Raw genomic sequence first — 26,040 nt, 5'->3', positions numbered from 1 at the left:
CCTGGGTTCAGGCAATTCTCCTGCCTCAGCCTCCTGAGTAGCTGGGATTACAGGCACGTGCCACCATGCCCAGCTAATTTTTTTTGTATTTTAGTAGAGACGGGGTTTCACCATGTTGACCAGGATGGTCTCGATCCCTTGACCTCGTGATCCACCCGCCTCGGCCTCCCAAAGTGCTGGGATTACAGGCTTGAGCCACCGCACCCGGCCAGAGATGGGAATTTTAAACGTCCATTTCTCTTCAAACAATATGGCACCAAATTTTTTCAGTTTAGATGAAAAATACCAACAGTGTATATACATTAATCACTATTTTGGGTCTCCAAGAATATAAATGTATAATCAAGTTAATTAATGTTTTTGTTTTTTAGGAATATGAAGCCATCTACCTAGCAAAATTAACAATACAGGTGATGTCACCACTCCAGATAGAAAGGTCATTGTCTGTTCATTCTGGTACCACAGGTAAGGATTTTTCTTCTTTTTTGGAGAAATTTGGGAAGAAAGATAATGAAAGGTGGAGAACTTGCTACAGGTTACACTGAACAATTTAAATTATTTAGAAAACTTGTTAAACTGAGATTATTTCAAAAGGATTCATTTTATAATGGATAAATCTGTATTGTAATAAGCTTAAGTCTCTTTAGTAGTACATCTATGTTGTAAAGATTAAAATAAGAAGAATATTGGGAGGCTGAGGTGGGTGGATTGCCTGAGCTCGGGGGTTTGAGACCAGCCTGGGCAACATGGTGAAGCCCCGTCTCTACTAAAATACAAAAAATTAGCCAGGTGTGGCGGCATGCGCCTGTAGTCTTAGCTACTTGGGAGGCTGAGGCAGAATTGCTAGAACCTGGGAGGTTGCAGTGAGCCAAGATCACATCACTGCACTCCAGCCTGGGTGGCTTAGGTGATCTTATTAAAAGTAAAAGGTGGTTAATACTGCATGTAGGGTGGCTTATGTGAGCTGTTTTTCTCTTGCCGTCAATATTTCCATCCTTTCTTCCCTCTGTTGCTATTTCAGAAGTACCCTAAGCCCCTTATTTTCAAAGTTAATCCAAGCATGCTGTCAAAAATCTTCCTTTCCTAAGACCTTGTTACTGATGTTTAGCACCTTTGTTTCTCCCCTACCAAAGCACACAAGTCATTTTTAATTTATTTGCAGTTTTTCTACCCCACAGTTCATTTCAACCTTTGAGCCAACAGTTACATAAGGAAGTAAGAACAACTTATATACCTAGTTAGCGCTGACCTGGAAATTGAGGACAGGTGATCTGAGCCACAAGTATAGAACTTTTTATACTCTACTGCACTGCCTATAGTGAGTAATACGACTGTATATTCACCCCCAAGGTTAAACTTCCTAATTATCTTTGACTTTTTTCTTTCCTTTGCCACATATAATTAATAAGTGCTTTCCACATCCTATAGAGTCTGTTTTGTCAGTATTGTTAATATTCCTTTCTTTTTTAAAAAGTGTCCTCAATCTAGTTCAGGTCCGGATTTGCCTCCTGTCCAGACTCTTGTTGTTTGATCTGTTCCATACATTGTGGCCAGGCTTATTTCCATGAAAGATATTTCTTTTTTTTTTTTTTTTTTTTTTTTTTTTGAGAAAGAGTCTCACTCTGTCGCCAGGCGCCAAGCTGGAGTGCAGTGGCACAATCTCAGCTCACTGCAACCTCTGCCTCCCAGGTTCAAGCAATTCTCCTGCCTCAGCCTCCCGAGTAGCTGGAACTACAGGCACATGCCACCACACCCAGCTAATTTTTGTATTTTTAGTAGAGACGGGGTTTCACCATGTAGGCCAGGATGGTCTTGATCTCTTGACCTCATGATCCGCCCACCTCGGCCTCCCAAAGTGCTGGGATTACAGGCTTTAGCCACTGCGCCCGGCCCCATGAAAGATATTTCTAATAATGATATATTTCCTTTGCCAAAGCCTCCTTTGACTTCATTCCTACAAAGTTTATAGAATGCCATTGTTGTAAAGGCCCTTCTGATTTTTCAGTTTCTTTCTCTCATTGTTCTTCTTTATATTGGCATTTCAGAAAACAACTACTGATGGTTTCCTTTGTGTGTCTTCTTTTCCCCACCTAAAATGCATCACAATTAGTCTCCCTATTCTTGGTTCATAAGTCATTTCCTCAGAAAGATATGATGATTAATGCACTCTTCCTCCCTAGACATTTGGAGTTCTCACAGAAGCACAGCACTTCATCTGAAACTTATTCACAGTATCTGGATTTAGCCTAAGGGCTAGGATATTTTACCTCATTCAATTGTATTGATACTATATTTTTGTTTATTTTATAAATTTTATAGTGGAACATTAACCTCATATTAGAATCTGTCCTCTGAATTAACATTATTATTACCATAATGTAACAGTCACGTAGGGCATAAGTTTAAGATTGTGCCATTGTTAGGCAAAAGACAGCAGATCCTCTGTTCCCTAAAGGTTTCCTCCGTTGAGATTCTAATTTCTTGCTTACAACTTTTGGGGATATAGAGATAGCTTTGATTCTATGTGGGAGATTTCTGTATTAACAGATGCTGATGTGAAGAATAGATAGAAGAAAATCTCTTTATATGCTACATGCCTTCCTTTCTCCCAACCTAGACTTCCATAGGTTCAGTGGAAAAATATTTTCAGCTGTTCTTCATAACAGCCTCTGTGAAAGCAAAAAGATTATCTACAAAAAATCGGGCTGGGTGCCGTGGCTCAAGCCTGTAATCCCAGCACTTTGGGAGGCCGAGGCAGGTGGATCATGAGGTCAAGAGATCGAGACCATCCTGGTCAACATGGTAAAACCCCGTCTCTACTAAAAATACAAAAAATTAGCTGGGCATGGTGGTGCGTGCCTGTAATCCCAGCAACTCAGGAGGCTGAGGCAAAAAAATTGCCTGAACCCAGGAGGCGGAGGTTGCGGTGAGCCGAGATCGCGCCATTGCACTCCAGCCTGGGTAACAAGAGAGAAACTCCGTCTCAAAAAAAAAAAAAATTAATTAATTATACAAATACAAGACTAATTTCCTAAATTTCATGCCCTAAGACATGTGTTTATGATGCCTAAAAAGCAATTAACTTGATAACTAAACATTTCTGTATTATCTCTTTAAAAGGTCTATTTTCACACTATTTCAAAAATTGTTTATTTTGTATGCAATACCTAAGACGTACTTAATATTTGAGAAGGAAAATATATCTTGTGAAGATTTAAAAGTTATAGCATTTAGGTAATTTATAACAAAGGAAATTACTAAATTTTGCTATTAATTCAGTTGTAGAATTTTCATAGTGTATACATGATCACTTAATGAAAAAACTTTACTCACTGCAGTATTTTAACATGAATTTATTTTAGTGCCCTTTTTATCTTTATGCAATAACTTCTAGGCAGTTTGAAGAGAACGCATGAAGAAGAGGATGATTTTGGAAACATGCAAGTGGCTACCGCACAGAATGGCTGAAGAGCAGCATTACAGAGTGTGAATTTCTTTTTGGGAAGGAGAAAATACAAGAGACAATTATAATGTAAAATGGTAAAAACATAAGTTTTTTTTGAATTACGTGTTGCTTCCAGACATACTTCTCTGGAACTTGTTGAGCCACATTTTAAGATGTTGGACTTCTGCAATAGATGGCACTGATGGTTTTACTCCTTTTTAAAAAAAAAAGAAAAAGAAAAAGAAGGAAACACTTTACAAGTTTTATTATAAAACCAAGAATTTTGGACTTTCAAAGAGGTATTATTGCAATAATGCACTTTTCATACTTGAAATTTATTTGTATGATCTAGTTATTACTTTAAGCAAAATGCAAGTTGGGGGGATTGTTTATAAAGTTTGGGTAATTTATAACAAAAGAATTTGCTAAGATTTGCTAAAAATTCATTTTTCTGTTCTATATATTACATTTTTAACATAATTTTACGCTTCAATTTTATGATGGGGCCTCTTACAGAAACATTAACAAAATGCAGGAATCTGCCACATTTCTTTTTTAGTATGACTTAATAGCTTAATTATTTTATTTTTTATACTTCTTGTTCCCTTATTAATTAATAGTCTTTAAATCATGACCCTAATCAGCTATCTTTACTTTAATATGATCTGATTATTGCTTCCTTTCCTATTAGTTTCCTAAATTGTTTATTCTACATTAAAAAAAAAAAAGCTACAGTCTCAGTGATAAGGAAGATGTTTTGCTTTATAGTACCAAGTGCTTAAAAACAAGGATAGTGAGGCTGGGCGTGGTGGCTCACGCCTGTAATCCAAGCACTTTGGAGGCCAAGGCGGGCGGATCACCTGAGGTCGGGAGTTCAAGACCAGCCTGACCAACATGGTGAAACCCCGTCTTAAAAAAAAAAAAAAAAAACAAGGATAGTGTTAGATTTTCAAGTGACTTTCCTTTTTGCTTTTTTTTTTTTTTTTTTTGGTGTAAAAGCCATATGTTGTATTTGTTCTTTTCAGAGTTGTCCAGCCCTTTTTCCTTTTGTCCAAAATGATTCTAAATAGAATCTAATAAACCAATGTAGCACTATTTTTTTCTAAATGAAGCCCAAAAAAAGAAAAGTGCCTTGCATCATTAAAAAAAAAATAAAATCCTCATGACCTCTAAATTAGTATGTAGAACAGTGAAAAGTTCTTAACATTTTTCTGTGATTTCTTTTTTCTTTGTTTTTCTTTTTCTGTTTTTGTTTTTGTTTCTGGTTTTTTGTTTTGTTTTGTTTTGTTTTGAGACAGAGTCTTGCTCTGTTGCCAGGCTGAGTGCAGTGGCATGATCTCAGCTCACCACAGCCTTCACCTCCCAGTTTCAAGCGATTCTCCTGCCTCAGCGTCCCGAGTAGCTGGGACTACAGGCACGCGCTACCACACCGGGCTACAGCTAATTTTTGTATTTTTAGTAGGGATGGGGTTTCACCGTGTTGCCGAAGATGGTCTCAATCTCTTGACCTCGTGATCTGTCCGCCGTGGCCTCCCAAAGTGTTGGGATTACAGGGGTGAGCCACTGCGCTCAGCCTTCTTTTCTTTTTAGACTATAAATTACTTTAAACTGAAAGTATGAGGCTGAAAGAAACATTAGTAAATTATTTGGAATATGGAATGTTTATTTTTATGTTGTCTTAATGATTCTGTGAAATTGTTCTGGCTCATAGAGAAGCTTTTCTTTGGGGAAGGCGATTTGTGGGAGACTAGTGTATTTTAAATTAGCATTTTAATCCATTTATACTCAGTCAAGGTCTGCCCCATAATTTGCTTTAGCAAGTCACTTTATGGATTTTTGGCTCTCCATGTTTTAGTTTGTGTGTATAAAAATTGTTCTAAGAAAACATTTTTGCTATTTTAAGTATATAAGGGAAGAGAGGAGTGTTTTTAACTTTTTATAATTGATGACTTTTGGGTAGCACAAACAAAACTCCTTTGTATCTAACTTTTCTCAATCCTCTTTTGAGGTGCTTCACTAATGGGAATGATTTCTCTTTGTTCCCTTGGTACCAAGAGGTACTATGCAAAGTAACCTATTAACACCAAGTTACTTGCTTTGCTTTCCTCCCTATGATGTGATAATACAGTAAAAGCTTTTTTATCCAGCATAGTGGGAATAGTGGAGGTTAATTAAAATTGTTGTTAATTAAGAGTTAATTCCTATTACCCAGGTGATGTTCCTCTTCTGATTTCCCTCCCCTACTCCTATCTTAACCACCCTGAAAACAGCATATTGTTAATCCCATTGTCGTCCAGTGTTCTGCTTTGTGATTAGGTCCCTTGGTGTACAATGATCTAGTGGAGTCATGATTTGCATTGGATGTTCTAAAATTCCAGTTGATAAAGTTCCAGATAACACAGCTTTCCTGTATATAGATCACTATTGGGCAGTCAGCAAAGATCTCTTACAGTGTAATAACAATCTCTGATGCTTCATTTAACAGAAACTCTGCTTGAAAGAATCTTCGTAATAGTAAGTTTAGATTTTAAAAACTTGTTTCATAAATATACGTATATCCTCTCTAGTAGTCTGGCCAAAAGAAAAGATTTTGTTATTGATAATTTGTAGCTGGTAATTTTCCACTTTTTCTATCCACTGTTATTTTTATGTTGTCACTGAAGTGCCTGCCCAGCACTGTATATTATAGTCTCTCACAAACACTGGGAAAACGGACTGTCATCATCTTGAATACAATATTATCATTTGAGATGGAGTCTCGCTCTGTGGCCCACGCTGGAGTACTGTGGTGCAATCTTGGCTCACTGCAACCTCCACCTCTGAGGTTCAAGTGATTCTCCTGCCTCAACCTCCCAAATAGCTGGGATTATAGTTCATGCCACCCTGTCTGGCTAATTTTTGTATTTTTTTTTTTTTTTTTTTGAGGCGGAGTTTTGCTTTTGTTACCCAGGCTGGAGTGCAATGGCGCGATCTCGGCTCACCGCAACCTCCACCTCCTGGGTTCAAGCAATTCTCCTGCCTCAGCCTCCCGAGCTGGGATTACAGGCAGGTGCCACCACACCCAGCTAATTTTTGTATTTTTAGTAGAGACGGGGTTTCACCATGTTGACCAGGATGGTCTCGATCTCTTGACCTCGTGATCCACCCGCCTTGGCCTCCCAAAGTGCTGGGATTACAGGCTTGAGCCACCGCACCAGGCTAATTTTTGTATTTTTAGTAGAGACGGTGTTTCACCATGTTGGCCAGGCTGGTCTTGAACTCCTGACTTCAAGTGATCCACCCATCTTGGCCTCCCAGAGTGCACAGGCATGAGCCCCTGTGCCAGCCAAGTACAATATTAATGTAGATAAAATATAAAGTTTATTCTTTCATATAAGAACATTACAAGTTTGTTTTTTTCTTGGATCTTTCTGTCCATCTGATGTTCAAGTAGTTCTGGTAGCTCTTCTTAGTCTTTATTCTATTTGATTCCATTTCTGTGATTTCTTTATTACCAGTGATGTTTTCTATTAGTTAACTGATTTAATCAATCATGATTTATTTTCTAGAGTATTTAAATAATGTATGAGTGGCCACCCAATTCCAACATTAAAAGTATAATCTGGGCACATAATTTATAGTGAAATTACATCAAAACATAGGGAAACTGTATTACTGTCCATGTTGAAAATATGAAACTTGAATATTGAAAATATTTAAACTTGGAATGGTAGTATTCTAATTTCAGTTAGCTGGTTCCTGTTAATTTCTTACCTATTAGATGTTTAAACAGCAGTGACCTTTGTTTACCTGTATCTACTCTTTGGTGGAAATGTTAAACCGTGATAGCTTTTGCTACCAACTCAACCACTTAACTGCTTCATCTGAGTTTAGAAGTAATGTCAGAAAATGTTAAGCATGTCCGTAATAAGAATATAAGGTTTCTAATTATCTTATTAATATGGTAATTCAAGTGAATTAGGAATATTTAACTGCAATCTTGAATTATAAAGTTGAGATACACATATCAAGATCTCAACTTGATGTAAAGTAAATGAGCAGTTACCTGGCGGATTTTTTCTTTTTTTAATAACTGGTTGAATCCATAATCCCATAACAAACATAGCTTCACCTCAGTATTTTCTTTCCTTCTTCATTCACGAGTGCTCCAATAAGGGAATGCTAGAAAATAGCTGATAAGTACTGAAAGACCATTTGTGAAAAAATTGATTAGAAAAGTAAGTTTCTAGGGTCTTTGAATGCTGGATTTTTTTTTTTTTTTTTTGTCTTTCCCATCTGTGGCAGCTAAAACAAAAATCACTCAAAATATTCAGGTTTACATGTTAGCTCTCTCTCATAGGGAGTTGCCATACCTCACAGTTCAAAGTGTATTCTCTAGATCAGTAACATTATACTGACATGTAATTGCAATTTACTATGCAGCAAAAATGATTCAAGAAGACAACCTACAGTGTCTATATACCTTTCTGTATACAATGCTTAAGTTACTCTGCTTTTAACATTTGTACTTGGATAAAATGCTTATGTCTGTATAGGAATGTCACAGTGCAAGATGCTGCTAGCCCAGGCACAAAGTATTAAAATTATTTTGTGAAGATTGGTGGTTGTATTAAAACTGCTGTGCCATTATACCTCCAGAATATTGCAAAGCTCATTCATACTGCTGCTTTATACCTCAAAACTTCTTTAGATTGTTATCTATGGGTAAAAGTAACCCAATTTTATTCCTGTGAGTTGAGTGAATGAACATTGAATGCTGAGAAGCCCTTAAGAGTTCCTCTAAAAAACTGTGGTTGCACACAAGAAAATTATGGTCTGTAATCCAGGCAAGCCTCAAATTGCAACTCAGGTTTATTTTTAAGGATTAGTTGAGCAAGTTTGGAGTTGGAAGTGAGAGAATTCGTGTTTAAAGGAAAGGGTAGGTCATCCATAGAACAGCTTTCAGTCATTAGAAAAAAAATACTTCCTGCTTTTATAGTACCTTCTTCCCTCATTAGGCCCACCTGCATACTGTGCTTCATAAATCTAAGATGCTGTCACAACTATACCATTATTTTAGGCACCACTAAAATAATTACATTTAGGGAATGTATTGCTAACAAAACTATGACAAACCCTTGATAATGTATCCAGATTTCAGAGATAAAACAATGCATCTTAGCTGATAAAGAAACAAAAATATTTTAAAAAATGGGACACAGTAAAAATGACAACTGCCCCTTCATTATACCTTTTAATAAGCAAATAGTGCTCAAAAATGTGAACAGCGAGACATGGTGGGTCACACATGTAATCCCAGATAGTCTAGAGACTGAGGCAGAAGATCACTTGAGCTCAGGAGTTTGAGATTGTTTGAGCAATAGTGAGACCCCACCTCTACAGAAAAATTTAAAGCCAGTTGTGATGGCACACACCTGTAGTACCAGCTACTGGAAAGGCTGAGTCAGGATGGATGGCTTGAGCCCAAGAATTGGAGGATGCAGTGAGATATGATCACACCACTGGATTACAACCTGAGTGATGGAGTGGGATACTGTCTCTTATAAAAATGTGGGCCAGGTGCAGTGGCTCACACCTGTCATCCTAGCACTTTGGGAGGCTGAGGCAAGAGGATCACTTGAGCCCAGGAGTTTGAGACCAGCCTGGGCAACATAGACCCCATCTCTACAAAAAAAAAATTAAATTAACTGGGTATGGTGGCATATACCTGTAGTCCCAGCTACTTGGGAGGCTGAATAGAAGGATCACTTGAGCCCAGGAGATTGTGGTGGCAGTGCGTGGTGATTGTGCCCCTACACTCCAGCCTGGGCAACAGAGTGAGACCTTGTCTCAAAGAATTAGAAAAAAAAAAGAGGCTACCGTGGGTACACTGCCTGTGGGGTAGTCCTGCTCCACAAGGAACAGTTAAGAAGTATAAGAAGTGGTTTATAGGCCGGGCGCGGTGGCTCAAGCCTGTAATCCCAGCACTTTGGGAGGCCAAGGCGGGTGGATCACGAAGTCGAAAGATCGAGACCATCCTGGTCAACATGGTGAAACCCCGTCTCTACTAAAAATACAAAAAAAAAAAAAAATCAGCTGGGCATGGTGGCGCGTGCCTGTAATCCCAGCTACTCAGGAGGCTGAGGCAGGAGAATTGCCTGAGCCCAGGAGGCAGAGGTTGCAGTGAGCCGAGATCACGCCATTGCACTCCAGCCTGGGTAACAAGAGCGAAACTCCGTCTCAAAAAAAAAAAAAAAAAAAAAAAAAAAAAAAAAAAAAGCATTTTTTTGTATTTACATTTACTTACCATATGGTTTCAAAAATCATAAACATGCTCAACTAAAACTACAGATCACCATTGTCCTCAATGACAAGTTTTGTATGGTGTACCTTACCTGTAATTCTATTTCCTATGGGAGGATTTAAAAGATGATCTTAGGAACACTGCTTAAAGGGATTTACTTAAGTGCCAACCTTGTGAATGATTTTACTTCAAATTGTTCAGTGGTAAGAAAGGTAATCAAGCATTTAATTTTGCCTTTTATTAGCCTATTTTTTTTAACATGAGTTTTTAATTACCGGAATTTACCTGATAAAAACTACTCTTTGTCAAGATTGTAGTAGGACTTCTGAAAAGACAGAACTAGCTTTGCTGCTTTTCACTAAGGACAGATCAGTTTGTCTGCATAGGTCATAAGTAGGTAAGTAGGGCACTCTTGATGAAGGATTTGTTGTTTTGGAAAGCCAACTATATAGCTGACTGCATGGAGGGAAATCCAAAATCCAGATGATATGGCATGAGTCAAAGGGATGAAAAACACTGGCCTTTTCTTTGCAAGTTCATTTCACAAAGAGCACATAAAACTAAAATGTTATGAATTATGATTTAACCTAATAGTTCAATAGCAGACTCAAGAAAAGCACAGATGTGATTCTAACATAAGACTACTCACATATGAATAGGTTTAATGTAATATGGAATGCAAAAGATTGGAACGATTAAAGTATTTAATCTTAAACTTTAAAAAATAATTAAGATAAATTAAACAGGATAGTGACCAAAGTAGTGCCATTATAATCACATTAAAAAGTAAAGCTTCCTTTTTTAAAACAATAACGTGAGAGATCCAAGATGGCTGATCACTAGCAGCTCGGGATTGTAGCTCCCAGTGAAAGCGCAAAGGAGGAGACGACGCCACACCTTCACATGAATTCTTGTTGCGCACGCACCAGGAGATTCCCAGCGGAGGAGCCCCACGGGTTGCCAGCGCGACTCTTGTGACCGGCGAGGCGGTTTTGCCGGCGCCTCAGAGCGTTGGTTCTTGGTGCAGAGTCAGAAAAGCACCATCAATCTTAACGCCGCTGATATAGTTGGCAAAGTGGGTTGCTTAGATTTCGGCGCTGAGAATCAATAAGTTGGACGTCCACTCAGAAACCCAATTACAAAGACGGTAATTATAAAGACCACATGGATAAATCTACAACGAAGGGAAGAAAACAGCCAAAAAAGGCTGAGAATACCCAAGATCAGAACGCCTCTCCCTCAGCAGGGGATCACAGTTCCTCATCAGCAACGAAACAAGGCTTGATGGAGAACGAGTGTGTTCCAATTACAGCAGCAGGCTTCAAAATGTGGATAATAAGAAACTTCTGTGAATTAAAAGAACTTGTTCTAAGACAATCCAGAGAAACTAAGAACTTTGAAAAAAGGTTTGACGAAATGTTAACAAGAATACACAATTTAGAGAGGAATATAAGTGAATTGATGGAGTTGAAAAACACAATACAAGAACTACGTGAAGTATGCACAAGTTTTAACAGCCGAATTGATCAAGCAGAAGAAAGGATATCAGAGGTCGAAGACCAACTCAATGAAATAAAACAAGAAGACAAGATTAAAGAAAAAAGGATAAAAAGGAACTAGCAAAGTCTCCAAGAAATATGGGACTATGTGAAAAGACCTAATCTACGCTTGATAGGTGTACCTGAATGTGACGAGAAGAGAATGAATCCAAGCTGGAAAATACGCTTCAGGACATTATTCAGGAAAATTTTCCCAACCTAGTAAGGCAGGATAATATTCAACTCCAGGTAATACAGAGAACACCACAAAGATATTCCTCAAGAAGAGCAACTCCAAGGCACATAATCGTCAGATTCACCAGGGTTGAAATGAAGGAGAAAATACTAAGGGCAGCCAAAGAGAAAGGTCAGGTTACCCACAAAGGGAAGCCTATCAGACTTGCAGCAGATCTCTCAGCAGAAACCCTACAAGCCAGAAGAGAGTGGGGACCAATATTCAATATCCTTAAAGAAAAGAACTTTCAACCCAGAATTTCACATCCAGCCAAGCTAAGCTTCATAAGTGAAGGAAAAGTAAAGTTTTTTGTGAACAAGCAAGCACTCAGAGATTTCATCACCACCAGGCCTGCTTTACAAGAGCTTCTGAAAGAACCACTACACATAGAAAGGAATAAACAGTATCAGCCTTTCTAAAAAATACCAAAAAGAGCATCAATATAATGAAGAATTTACATCAACTAATGGACAAAATAGCCAGCTAATATTAAATGGCAGTATTAAACTCACATATATCATTGTTAATTCTAAATTTAAATTGACTAAATCCCCCAATCCAAAGACAGACAGACAATTTAGATAAAAAACTAAAACCCATCAGTATGCTGCATCCAGACCCATCTCACATTCAAGGATACACAAAGACTCAAAACAAGGGATGGAGAAAGATTTACCAACCAAACAGAGAGCTAAAATAAATAAATAAAAAGCAGAAGTTACAATTTTTGGCTCTGATAAAATAGTTGTTAAAGCAACAAAGATCAAAAGAAGCAAAGAAGGACATTATATAATGATAAAAGGATCAATGCAACAATAAGAAGAGCTAAAGATCCTAAATATATATGCACCCAATACAGGAATACCCAGACATATAAGACTAATAAAGAGACTTAGACTCCCACACAATAATAGTCGGAAACTTCAACATTAATATTAGACAGATCAATGAGACAGAAAATTAACAACGATATCCAGGACTTGAACTCAGATCTGGAACAAGTAAACGTAATTAACATTTATAGAACTCTCCACTTTAAATATACAAAATATACACTCTTATCAGTACCACATCATATCAACTTAGAAGTTTAAACGAAATGTTGGTTGGCTCCTTGTTTGTTATTCTCTTCCCTCATTTTATGTCTCCATTATTAAGGACAATTATAGGCATACCCATATTTAGACTGCATTCTAGCCTGGGCAATAAAGCAATACCCCCATTCTCTCTCCCTCTTCCTCTTCTTTATTCTTTTTATTATTCTTTTTTTCTTTCTCAAAAAAAAAAAGAAATCTTCACCCGTATCTTAAAAAAAAAAAAAAAGTAAAGCTTCCATCAACATTTTACAAATTTGGCAAATCCAGTAAAACACATTTTTAAGTATTGCATTTCATTCCATTTTGTGATAGTTCATTTTTGATAAAACTTAACTCAGAAGAGAGGCTTCAGATACCCATGAAAAGAAAAACGGGTAGAAACACATACGCTGGGTTTGCTAATTCACTGTTTAGAAAGTATCTTAGATGTCTCACTATAATTGTTCTTAGGTGTTTTTAGCAAACGAATAATTACAATTCACAGATGGGACAAGTAGCACTTTTTATCTACATAGATTTATATAAACTTTTAGTAAAACGTTTAAATTTTTTACTTTTAATATTGTCAAATAATTTTCATTTCTTCTACTTTAAAAAGCTGGCCAGGTTGTTTGCCTGTATTGGGATCAACGAATGTTGGACTACACTATGTTTAGTTAAAATAACTAATTTATCTGGTCTGACTTAATATGTGGGAAACAATACACCCCTAATGTATTGAGATGTTTCTTTGAAACAAAAATATTTAATTTTATGCATGTGATAAGGAACAGCCTTACTCAATATATACTTTTTTTTTAATGAGCAACACACATAGCAGACATATAACTCCTTATTACCCATAATCTTAACTACCAAGAAATGAAGCCAAACTTTTAGAAAAATACGAGGCAAGAAAATTCAAGTTAAAAATATATTCCTTTGGTTAAAAATCATCCCCTTTATAATATTCATTTGTAATCTAAATTCACAGCATGTCCCCCCAGCCCAAAGTAACCTTCTAAATGTCATTACACCTGTAGTATTACAATGTTTTTTCAGTCCAGTATTTACGGAGGTCACTCAGCTGCAGCAACAAAACGTTTCAACTCTAGGAAGAGTATAGCCTTGTAGCATTAGCTCCTTTGACAATTTTCTTATAAGACCTTTACTTGAGAAACCTCCGACACATGTAGTTTTCTTCAGATACAGTATATCCAAACTTTTTATAGAAACCAACATTTTGTGGTAGACATTCAAGGGTAATCTTGTAACAGTTCAGTTTCTTGCTGAGCAAAGTAAGGGTTGATAATAACCTGAAATTTAAAAACGGGGAGGGTGAGGAGATAGCATTTATTAATAAAAATTGATTTTAGTAACTGAATTAATGTTATAAAACTTCGGTTTTCTTAGAAATAGGCTTTTATTATGGCTTTTCCCATTGCATTCATGTAAGTTGATAAGCATTTAAATCACCAAAGCATTAGAGTCAAATATATCTAGTAATCTCCAGCTCACTAATAAATAGAACAAATACTAAACTCCCCCTAAGCCCTCTTTAAAAATGAAATTTAAGGCCAGGTGTGGTGATTTGTATCTGTAATCCTAGCTGAGGCCCAGGTGGGTTAATCACCTGAGGTTGGGAGTTCAAGACCAACCTGACCAACATGGAGAAACCCCAGCTTTACTAAAAATATAAAAAAATTAGCCAGGTGTGGTGGTGCATGCCTGTAATCCCAACTATTGAGGCTGAGGCGGAGGCAGGAGAATCACTTGAACCTGGAGGCTGAAGTTGCGGTGACCCAAGATCACATCATTGCACTCCAGCCTGGGCAACAAGAGCAAAACTCTGTCTCAAAAAAATAGAGACCAAAATTATTTTGTTAAAGTTACTTAATCTATTTAAACAACTTAGGAGCAGTCGACATTCCCACATAAAATGCGTGCATTTTTAAAGCTACTTTAATATTTATGAAGGTGTGTATCAAATTAACTCGAGTGGTCTAATTAATATGAACTGGAAACAAATCAAGTCTACATCTATACAAATGCTTTGTGAATCCAACCCCAGTATTAAAGCATGCATCTAAATGCCTTGGAACATAAAAACTATAAAGATCTACAAACTTGGCCAGGCGAGGTGGTTCACACCTGTAATCCCAGCACTTTGGGAGGCCTGTGCGGGTGGATCATGAGGTCTGGAGTTCGAGATCAGCCTGACCAACATGGTGAAACCCGTCTCTAATAAAAATACAAAAATTAGCCAGGTGTGGTGGCGTGTGCCTATAGTCCCAGTGGCTCAGGAGGCTGAGGCAGGAGAATCACCTGAACCTGGGAGGCATAGGTTGCAGGGAGCCAAGATCAGGCCTGGGCAACAGAGTGAGACTCCATGTCACAACAAACTAACAAAACAGACCCTGTCTCAAAAACGGAAAAGTATAAATTATAATAAGATGCAAGTTCTTATAAAATAGACAATAAATCAGTGTCATTTATTTTAAATGACTTAGAAAAACATAGAGGAGATGATACAGTGAAGGCTCTTTCAGTATGTATGTCTACATCTTACGAGAATGACAGATCATAGAATATTCTGTAATAGTTGTACATTTCCTTTGTTATTAAATATGACAGAGAAGCTGGGGCAAATCTGATTAGCCCAAAAGTTTGTCTCCTACTATATGAGAGTATTACTATAAAAGTTAATAATTTAAAGATGTTAGGGTCTCTAAACAGGTATATTTCTGATTTTCAAACTTTAAGGCAAAATATGTGTAATACTTTATAATTCTTCATGAAATTCAGTCCAGACTATTGGAGTGAGAATGAGTTCAGAATTAATGAAGCCAAAAAGAACTTCAACAAGTATCTTCATAAGAAACTAAACTGGAACAAAATATATCCAGGATTACCTTGTTTCTGCCTACTTACAATTTGCCAAGCTGCTTTCCTCTGCATTCATCACTAACGACAACATCTTCTACTCTTCCTCTCTGAAAATATTTACATTGTTTAAAGGAGTAAGCATTTACTTTTGTTTTCAGCTAAAACGAGTTGGTAAGAATTTACTGATAATAAGAAGTATATTTTGTAAACTTAAACTTCATAGAAACCAAAATGCAAAAAATATTATACAGTGAAGGCTGTTTCAGTATTTATTTCTGTGACTTACGAGAATGAGAGATCACAGAATATTCTGTAATACTTGAACATTTTCTTTGTTTTTAAATATGACAGAGGCTGGGGCAAATCTGATTAACCCAAAAGTTTGTTTCCTACTAGTTTAAGAGTACTACTATTAAAAGTTAATAATTTAAAGATGTTAAAGATGTTTTTACTTACTAGAGGAAATAGTATGAGTCAGCTTGTGGGCTAAACTTCTTTTGGCTGTGCCCCCAACCTTCCCACCCCATTGTCTTTAAACAAGTATCAGAATCAGCATCAAAATGTTGCCTTTTCATGAATATATCCATCATTCTACTACTTGCTTAGCAAGTTATTTTAGATAGCCAAATAAAATTAATGTGTAGTACAGAAACCCCACCAAAATTCTTAAGTGTCACAGAACACATCCCAAGTGTTCCTACCTTATTCTCACTGAATTACTAAAGTTTTCTCTCTTAATTATTTTATGAGTTATTGAAGGCTGAAAGGGCATTACATGCACTACATATATTAGGACAGAATAATAGTCTGAATACCATTTGGAAACAGAAATTTGTGCTAATGTGTATTCAAAGTATTGTTTTCTTAAAAAGAGTAACATTAGAGGTTTTCTGCATTACTGCTAAATAATTTGGTTTCTCTATGGCTATATCAAATTGATTCACCTTACATAATAATTTTAGCATACAATTCATACTGTTAATACATTTTCTTTCTTAGAGCACCCAGAACACACTGGGAAAGATATTTCTAAGAAGTACTGAAAAGCAGTGAGAAAACAGATTTGTCTAATGGAAACTCAAAGCCAGTTGTGCTAGAAGACACTTGTTCATTTTACTTAAAAGCATTACTGTGAGTACATACCTTAGCACAGGAATGGATGAATTTATGTTCTATTATCAGAGTTGCTGTAGCAACAATCTGTCCTAGAGTCACATCTTCTACAACTGTAACATAATAATCCCCAGATTTCTTCATATGCTCAAAAGATTCTGTGGAAATTGGACAACAAAATGTTACATAGTAGACATTCAACTTTATGGGGAGCCAGAAAAATACTAGGATTAGCTGACTTAATTACTAAATATTTAAAGCTACTTCATTTACTTTAGATTTCTTTAACCTTTATACTCAATAGATATTCAAATATAACAAAATTCTGCCCATTTTAAGAAGACCATGTTTACATGGCTCAATTCTAGAATTTTTGTCTTTGGTTTCAAAATATTTTCACAAAACAGCTTTCAATTTTCCCTTTGTGATGGAAAGTGTTTTGTGATAACATGACTTGCTCTTGTTTGCTTTAAGAGCACCTTGCAAAGGAGGTAAAACATAATCTGTTTCTAAGTAACTTTTCCAAGTCGCATAGCAAATAGGTGCAAAGATACTTCTCCTCAATGGATTTTCAGTACTATTGCTGAAGTAACATGGTTTCCTATCTAACTGATGTGCACGCAAAGAGAAATTCAGGAATAAAAACTGAGGCTAATAGTCTTTCATTGTTAATTTCTATAGTCTCATTCCAGATACAGATCTAAAATGGGAAAAAGAGAAAGTCAATGAATGTAAATAAACAATGAGAATCAGAAAATAATGGCCCTCATTCTCACGAGGGTCAAATAGAGTTCAATACAAAATTACCTATTATAAGGAAATGAATTATAATTCCTCAGCTATTAAATATTACTAAATAATTAGTAATGATGAATTAATAATCTTCATTACCATTATAATGGGGAAAAGCAGTGTTAGTTAAAACAGGAGAAAGCAGTGCCAGAGCACTGGACAGAATTAAGGTTTTATTCCTCTTCATAGCAGTAACTACCTGTGATCTTGGGTAAGTCTTTGGATCTCTAGTCTAGACTCCCATTTTCTCATATGTCTAAAAGAGGGGGTTAGATTAACTCTTAAGATACCTGCTAACCTTAAACTTCAATACAACTAAACCTCAAAATAAATTTAAAATATATGCTCTGACATTTTTGGTTCAGTAATAAAATTTCTGTAAATAACCAAAATAAGGGAAATACTACCAAAAAAAAAAAAAAATCTCTAGAGCAACCACCTAAGTCCTATTCTACAGGAATTATCTAATAAAGTAGTCAGATATTTTGCAAAACAAAGTTACTGGTACATTTGGAATTCTAGAATGACTCAGCCACATTAAACATTTAAATAAAAAAATAGCTAATTCGTTCTTTGAATAATTTCCAGCTATTTGAACAAAAACAGAAGTGGGCACTGAATAGCTCTAAACAAAAATGAAATCAGGTTTCCCTTTATTTCAGGAAAAAGAGGCTATAGTACTTACTCATAAATTGTTCAGGGCTGACAACTCCAGTCTCTGTTAGCTGACCCAATACCTTAAAGAAACCTAGTTTTGAGAAACAGATTTCAAATTATGAGAAGAGGAAAAGACAGAGTATGAAAAGAAGCAATATGTTAAGCAGGTGGGCTTATAGGCAATTATTCAGAACTTCCCATAATCATCTTTTAATTATTAAAATAAAATGAACCCTATTCTTCTATAATCACTACATATCACAATAACAAAAATAACAGGTTTTACCAATGCTTTTACCTGCGTAAGATGTTTTAAATAGTGCTGACCTGAATATCCAGTATTTATAGACCCAGAACAAACATTTTTCAATGTTTTATATTTTACATTAAGTTCAATGAAAAGGATGCCAAATTTTCCCAAATATATATTTGGTTTTACTTAAAGGTGCAATATGGCCAAATATGATACTTGTAAATTAAAGTATATGTAACATTGTTGAGATTACACTCTTTAAAATAGTAATTTCTAGTTAATTTCACTAGTGTTACCTGAAATTAATATGAACGCTATACCTGGAATTTTGAAAATCCTTTTTTTTTGAGATGGAGGCTCGCTCTGTCGTCCTGGCTGGAGTCCCAGTGGGGCAATCTTGGCTCACCACAACATCCGCCTCCCGGGTTCAAGTGATTATCCTGCCTTGGCCTCCTGAGTAGCTGGGACTACAGCCTCATGCCACCACACCCCTCTAATTTTGGTATTTTCGGTAGACACGCGGTTTCACCATGTTGGTCAGGCTGGTTTCAAACTACTGACCTCGTGATCTGCCTGCCTCGACTTCCCAGAATGCTGGGTTTACAGGCATGAGCCACTGTGTCCGGCTGAAAATCTTAACTTTGCTACACTCAATAATTAATTAGGCCAAAATTAGGTCCTTCAGGCTGTCTAGCAAAGAGAAAACTGAAAAATACAAAGCTGACTTTTAATTACCAAAGTTTAAGGAAGTTCACGTGGAGAATTTGGAGGTTAAAAAAAAGAAGTAAGTGTAGAAAAACCCTTTAATGTATCCAAGGAAAATTATTTACACCTTAATTTCCCAACCAGCTTCTTAAGATTCCTCCTTATGTGTTATTATGCATAATAATTTCATTTTTGTTAATGGGAAATCTTGGCTTATTTAGGAAGGAGTGATGTTGCATTTGAGTCATTTTAAATGTTTCATAGTAATATTTGGTCTTAGCCCTGAAACATACTCATTGGTATTGAGTGTCCGTCACTTTAAAAATTAAGAATTACACCAAAAAAGTACAAAAGTCAAGTATTTCAAAAAATTATCCACATCATAATGTTCATAGAGAAAATGGAAGGGCTAACTCTAGTTTTACATGAGATTGGTAACTGAGTACATTACCTCTATTTAAATCAGCAGTACAAAGAGGCCTCAAAACCAAGCCTTCTCCAGGATGTGTTGGGGAAATGGCTGGAGAAAATGTAGCTGTATTCTGACTCCAGTCCACTTCTTTGAGTAGACTTGGGTCAAACATTGGAGTTTCATCAGGTTTCATCTTTCTAGTAAGTTCTAAAATAAGAATTTAAATATTAACTCATTTAATAGAAGGAAAATTATGATTGTTGAGAAAGTTAATATAAATTAATGCAATTAGAAGCATTCCTTTAGCAGATACTTGAGATATTTTACTGCAACCTGTCTTGAATCTAACATTAAATATCACAACTACAGATAAATGGAAAAATGCCTACTATCAGAAAATGGATAAGTGGCTAAATTAGTAAGTTTTAAACTAAAATCTCATTTATTATCAGGTCTTTTTTTTTGGAGGGGGACATGGAGTCTTGCTCTGTCACCAGTCTGGAGTACAACCTCCAGTTCCTGGATTCAAGTGATTCTCCTGCCTCAGCCTCCTGAATAGCAGGGATTACAGGCAACTGCTACCATGCCCAGCTAATTTTTTTTTTTTCAGATGGAGTTTTGCCCTTATTGTCCAGGCTGGAGTGCAATGGCATGATCTCAGCTCACCACAACCTCTGCTTCCTGGGTTCAATCAATTCTCTTGCCTCAGCCTCCGGAGTAGCTGGGATTACAGGCATGTGCTACCACACCAGCTAATTTTGCATTTTTGCTAGAGACAGGATTTTCTCCATGTTGGTTAGGCTGGTCTTGAACTCCTGACCTCAGGTGATCCTCCTGCCTCAGCCTCCCAAAGTGCTGGGATTACAGGCATGAGCCTCGCCTGGCCAATTTTTTGTATTTTTAATAGAGACTGGGTTTCACCATGTTAGCTTGGCTGGTCTCAAACTATTGAACTCCCAGCCTCAGGTGATCAGCCCACCTTGGCCTCCCAAAGTGCTGGGATTACAGGCACGAGCCACCGAGCCCGGTATTAACAGGTTTTTTAAAACATGTTTTTTCCTCTGGGTTGGTGCTACTAATGAATAGCTGACTTTTCATGGGCTCTTAAATTTTTTACATTATGTCCTTGGATTTATTATTTTCTTTCTCTCGCTCTCTCTTTTTTTTTTTTTTTTGAGATGGAGACTTGCTTTGTCACCCAGGCTGCAGTGCAGTGGCACAATCTCAGCTCATTGCAACCTCCGCCTCCCGGGTTCAAGCAGTTATCCTGCCTCAGCCTCCCAAATAGCTGGGACTACGGGTGCCTGCCACCACACCCGGCTAATTTTTGGATTTTTAGTAGACACAGGGTTTCACCATCTTGGCCAGGCTGGTCTCGAACTCCTGACCTCATGATCCACCTGCCTCAGCCTTCCAAAGTGCTGGGATTACAGGCATGAGCCACCGTGCCTGGCATGAATTTATTTATTTATTTATTTATTTATTTATTTATTGAGATGGAGTTTCGCTCTTGTTACCCAGGCTGGAGTGCAATGGCGCGATCTCGGCTCACTGCAACCTCCGCCTCCTGGGGTCAGGCAATTCTCCTGCCTCAGCCTCCTGAGTAGCTGGGATTACAGGCATGTGCCACCATGCCCAGCTAACTTTTTGTATTTTTAGTAGAGGCGGGGTTTCACCATGTTGACCAGGATGGTCTCGATCTCTCGACCTCGTGATCCACCCACCTTGGCCTCCCAAAGTGCTGGGATTACAGGCTTGAGCCACCGCGCCCGGCCGAATTTATTATTTTCAACAGGAAATTGCAAGGGGGAAAAATGTATATATATATATATATATATATATATATATATATATATATATATAAACAGTAATCTCTTAATCTTCCTTGTCACTAAAGAAAACTTACTGGGCATGTAGCTTAAAAAAAAAAAAAAAGAATCATGAATAGAAGATAACTGATGAACAGGCTCAAATTAATTATTTTCTGTATTCTCAGAAATACTTTACCTTGGCTATGATAGATATACACTAAGAGTGTCTGCTGAATTGGTTTTCATAGCAGGTTTTCTAAAAATCTATCGTGTGGGCTAGGCACCATGGCTCACGCCTGTAATCCTAGCACTTTGGGAGGTGGGTGGATCACTTGAGGTCAGGGATTCGAGACTAGCCTGACGAACATGGCGAAACCCTGTCTCTACTAAAAATACAAAATTAGCCAGGTGTGGTGGTGGGCACCTGTAATCCCAGCTACTTGGGAGGCTGAGACAGAAAAATCACTTGAACCCAGAAGGTGGAGGTTGCAGTGAGCCAAGATCACACAACTGCAGTCCAGCCTGGGCAACAAGAGCGAAACTCCATCTCAAAAAATAAAATAAAAATGTATAGTGTTAAGTTTCTCAGTTGCATCTAAGCAGCTTGAAAATAGCCAGTGTTTTTCATGCTACTGAAAAGTGATCATGGTATTTCCCCCTCTATTTTGAACATTTAGAAATGATCAGGTTCTCACTAGTTGTAGTGTTTTAAAACTGAGACTAAATAACAGAGAAGTAATGTCAGGAAGGATGAAAAACAAATCATATAAAGCATAAAATGGGTTAGGGGCCTTCTGTGGAGCACAGAGTTGCTTAAAAAAAAAAAAAAAAAAAAAAAAAAAAAAAAGATGCTTCCCAACAATTACAAGTTAAGTATCCCTTATCCAAAATGCTTGGGACCAGAAATGTTTCAGATTTTGGATTTTTTTTTTTCAGATTTGGGGATATTTGCATATATATAATGAGATATCTTAGGGATGGGACCCAAGACAAAACAAAACTCATTTGTGTTTCATATATACCTTACACACATAGCACAAATATTTTACACAATATCTTAAATAATTTTGTGCATGGAAAAGTTTTTGTACATAAATCAGGTGTGGAATTTTCCACTTGTGGCATTATGTTGACCCTCAATAAAGTTTCAAATTTTTGAGCATTTTTGATTTTTGGATTAGAGATTTAAAAAAAAAAAAAGCAGCCTTCAACTTACTTCTATACCCAGTTAAAGAAACTCTCTCTCTCTCTCTCTCTCTCTCTCTCTCTCTCTCTCTCTCTCTATATATATATATATATATATATATATATATATATATTTTTTTTTTTTTTTTTTACAAATTTATTTTTTTGAGATGGAGTTTTGCTCTTGTTGCCCAGGCTGGAGTGCAATGGCACTATCTCAGCTCATCACAACCTCTGCTTCCCAGGTTCAAGTGATTCTCCTGCCTCAGGCTTCCAAGTAGCTGGGATTAAAGGCACGTGCCACCACGATGGCTAGTTTTGTATTTTTAGTACAGACTGGGTTTCTCCATGTTGGTCAGGCTGGTCTTGAACTCCTGACCTCAGGTGATCTGCCCTCCTCGGCCTCCTAAAGTGCTGGGATTACAGGCATGAGCCACCGACTCCCTCCCCCGCCTCTGGCCAAGAAACTATATTTTAATGAGAGAACAATTTGCCCAGTAACGGAACTCCCAATTGTTCCTTATTTCATAAGTCACAGTATGCTTTAGGGCATATATTCTTAACTTTTCCTTAAACATGGATACTAAGTTTCTGTGTATGTAATCCTATGTAACTATATAAATAATGCTGCAATACAGTTAGTTATGGGAAGATAATGTGATGTGATCTTACAATAGAAGTTAACACTTGCTCAGCACTTCTTATGTGCCAGACTGTTCAAAGAAATTTAATAGTTCATTTATTTCAACCATCGTACAGGTTAGGCATGGTTATTACCTACATTTCAATAGGTGAGAAAATGTTAAGTAACTTGCCCAAGGTCACAAAATTCCGGGATTTAAACCTAGGCATAAAAGGAGCATGAGTTTTGGAATCAAACTTGGTGTTCAAATGTCAACTGTATAACTACTAAGGTAATTAAGTTCTTAAGTTGTAGTTTCCTTACTTGTAAAGTGTAGATGAATTATTGGAAGAATGAAATGCATTACTGTATGCAAGCAAGAACTTAGCAGTGCCTGGCATACTGTTAAAGACGCAATAAGATATATGGTAGTTAGCAATAAATTTAAAATTCAAATTTATAAATTCTTGTTCATTTTTTTCACCTTTAATTCATGAATCAGGCACTGTTCTGAGTACAGGGACTACAAAAAAAAATGACAGGCACTTATGTTTATGTTAAACCAAAAGTTAGCATTCTTGGACAGAAAAGAATAACAACGTAACTTACAATGTAGACTGCCAAGAGGTCCCCCCAGACAACACACACACACAAAAGTATTCAGATCAAATTATGCTGCACACACTGTACCTAGTTCTAACATTAAGGAAAATGTAGAAATTGTCATGATCAAACAAAAACTTCAAATTTAACAAGTTTAATATCCATTCAAAATAAGATTTTTGTTTTATTCTGTTTTGAGATAGGGTCGCACTCTGTTGCCTACACTGGAATGCAGTGGTGCAATTCATAGCTCACTGCAGCCTTGAAATCCTAGGCTCAAGTGATTCTCCCACCTCAGCTTCCCAAGTAGCTGGGACTACAGGCTCATACCACCACACCTGGCTAATTTTTGCATTTATAGTAAAGATAGGGTTTTTGCAGCGTTGTACTTTAAGTCCTGACCTCAAGTGATCCTCCCTCTTCAGCCTCCCAAAGTTCTGGAATTACAAGCGTGAGGCAGCACGCCCGGCCAAAACATGTTTTTAATAGATGAATTTGAGTCGACGTGTTTTACTGTCTGTCCCTGGTAATTGGACCCTTGAGGTTTTTGTGTGTAATCTCATCTGAAAGGTAGGTAGCAACATTGTTTTTCAGGTATGTAGATAAACAGGCTAAGTATTTATTAATAAAGTGAAATGTGTACAGTATTAAAAATGTAAATTCCTTGAGGCAGCACACTATTGAAACATTTTGATCATGCTATTAAACATATAGTTGTAAGTACAAAGTTTAAAGAAAACTCAAAGAGAATTTAAGTCAACATTAACATTTAACTAGATTCCTTTTTCCTATAAAGTTGTCTGTGTTTACAATAAAAACGTAGTCTAGAAAACATGAAAAATAGGGTTAATAATTTTCATGAGGATAGAAGTATACAGGAAAACAACTAGGATTATGGAACCCTTAACTAATGAATTTTAACCAGGAAGTACTAATATTTTCCTGTACTTTAATGAGATGGTCCTATTACATGACTGATCATAAAAATACATAATATTGGTAACACTTATTGAAAACTTCATATATATTAACTCTTAAAAATACAATGAACAATGTATCATTATTATCCCAATTTTACAGATAAGGAAGCAGGAACAGTAACTTGCTCAAGGTTACAGTGCCAACAAGGGACAGAGTAAGGATTCAAAATGAGGCAATAGGGCCGGCTTCAGAAGCCCCTGACCTGTGCGGTTACACAGGGCACTGCACTTAGTTTAATACCCTGCTCCCACTGTTTTGATATTCTTAATTTTTTGACAAAGAAATCTACATTTTAATTTGGATTATCACAATTTACGTAGCCAGTCCTGCTAGGTAGTATGACTGCAGACTCTGCTCTTAACCATTATTACACCAAAGATGTACTAGAGTAGATAAATTCCCTACCTTATTGTTGTACAAGAGTTCAAAATTAAGTCATAAGCAGCACTTAGAAACATTAAACAAAGCATTCCAGATTGAAATAAGATTCTGTTAACCAAACAATCAAAAATAAACATCAAAATTGTTTTTATGAGCTACTTTACAAAACAGCCATACTGAAGGCCCACTTTATCTCTATCCTCAAACAGTAAAATTCTCCTGGTGCCCAACTAATATACGGGGCAAGGTAAAGCAAAATATGACTTGATACTCGGATCCAAAGGGTTTTAGAACATAATTAGGTAATTTTATATAAATAATCTTTTAGCATCTTCAGGTACCCCAGATACTGCAAAACTAGGAAATTTCTGCAAATAAAATTGCACAATTGCTTGAAGCGGAAATCTCATCATATCATTAGGGTCTTCAAAGTTTCTAGATTAACTTTAAAAATAAAAAAAGTAAACACTAACCCTCCGTAAGTATTCCTCAGAACCTTTTCTGATTAACTGCTAAATTAGCACACATTTAGAAGACACGCTTATGCCTAACCCTAGCCCAATAATGCCTAATGAATGAATAACGAATAAGACTTACCAGTAGGTCACATTTCAAAAAATCCAGGACAAAAAAAAAAAAAAAAATTCCCAAACTGTCACAAGTAACATCACAAAAAAACATACACCAAGTTCATTTTTACGTGTCATCACATCAATTGAATATTTTTTCACTAAATATTTTTTAAACAAAATTTCAACAATTTGGCTTCCGAGCCTCGGACTGGAATATGAGCCGGGAGAGAGGCTGCTGCTAGAAGCGAGCAACTGAGAGCAACAAGTAATAGACACCGGAGATGAAGATTTTAAAAGTCGATCTACAAATTTTAAAAACATAATCTAAGGCCAAATCTAAACCTGTATATTTATCAAGAGCTTCTGGGGCACCCTCTAAGTACAGATGAATGGGGAAGGGGCGGACTTCGGATTCCTTTACATACATTTTATAATCATTTCGATAACAAGAATCCATTGTGAATGTATTTTGTTAATGATTTTTAACACA

At 36.7% G+C, this 26,040-nt stretch overlaps 2 protein-coding genes across 2 annotated transcripts in view; one reads left to right on the top strand and one right to left on the bottom strand.

Moving 5' to 3' along the window:
• Window positions 1-6,181, top strand: part of STYX (serine/threonine/tyrosine interacting protein) — a 39,643-nt gene extending 33,462 nt beyond the window's left edge. The window contains exons 10-11 of the mRNA XM_039469217.2: window positions 372-465; window positions 3,395-6,181. Of these exons, the coding sequence (XP_039325151.1) occupies window positions 372-465; window positions 3,395-3,468 (168 nt within the window). The 3' untranslated portion in view covers window positions 3,469-6,181. The remainder of the gene's footprint in view (window positions 1-371; window positions 466-3,394) is intronic.
• Window positions 6,182-13,497: 7,316 nt separating this feature from the next.
• GNPNAT1 (glucosamine-phosphate N-acetyltransferase 1) lies at window positions 13,498-19,588 on the bottom strand. The gene is made up of 5 exons (XM_003930522.4): window positions 19,435-19,588; window positions 18,054-18,116; window positions 16,607-16,734; window positions 15,509-15,570; window positions 13,498-13,893 (listed from the first exon to the last, which is right to left on the bottom strand). Exons 1-5 carry the CDS (start codon window positions 19,586-19,588, stop codon window positions 13,746-13,748), a joined length of 555 nt encoding a protein of 184 aa, XP_003930571.1. The 3' UTR covers window positions 13,498-13,745.
• Window positions 19,589-26,040: the final 6,452 nt, after the last annotated feature.

Source organism: Saimiri boliviensis, chromosome 2, assembly GCF_048565385.1.
Source record: "Saimiri boliviensis isolate mSaiBol1 chromosome 2, mSaiBol1.pri, whole genome shotgun sequence".
NCBI lineage: Eukaryota > Metazoa > Chordata > Mammalia > Primates > Cebidae > Saimiri > Saimiri boliviensis.
This window is presented reverse-complemented; position numbering and strand designations above follow the sequence as displayed.

Bases quoted from the DNA above. Each gene is read 5' to 3' on its own strand.
- GNPNAT1 (XM_003930522.4), bottom strand. From the start codon at position 19,588: ATGAAACCTGATGAAACTCCAATGTTTGACCCAAGTCTACTCAAAGAA. The intron at 15,571-16,606 runs GTATGTACTCAC...AAATATTTTCAG, and splicing joins TCATCCATTCCTGTGCTAAG to AGAGGAAGAGTAGAAGATGT. The intron at 13,894-15,508 runs GTAAGTAGGCAG...TTTAAATTTCAG, and splicing joins GGAAAGCAGCTTGGCAAATT to GTTATTATCAACCCTTACTT.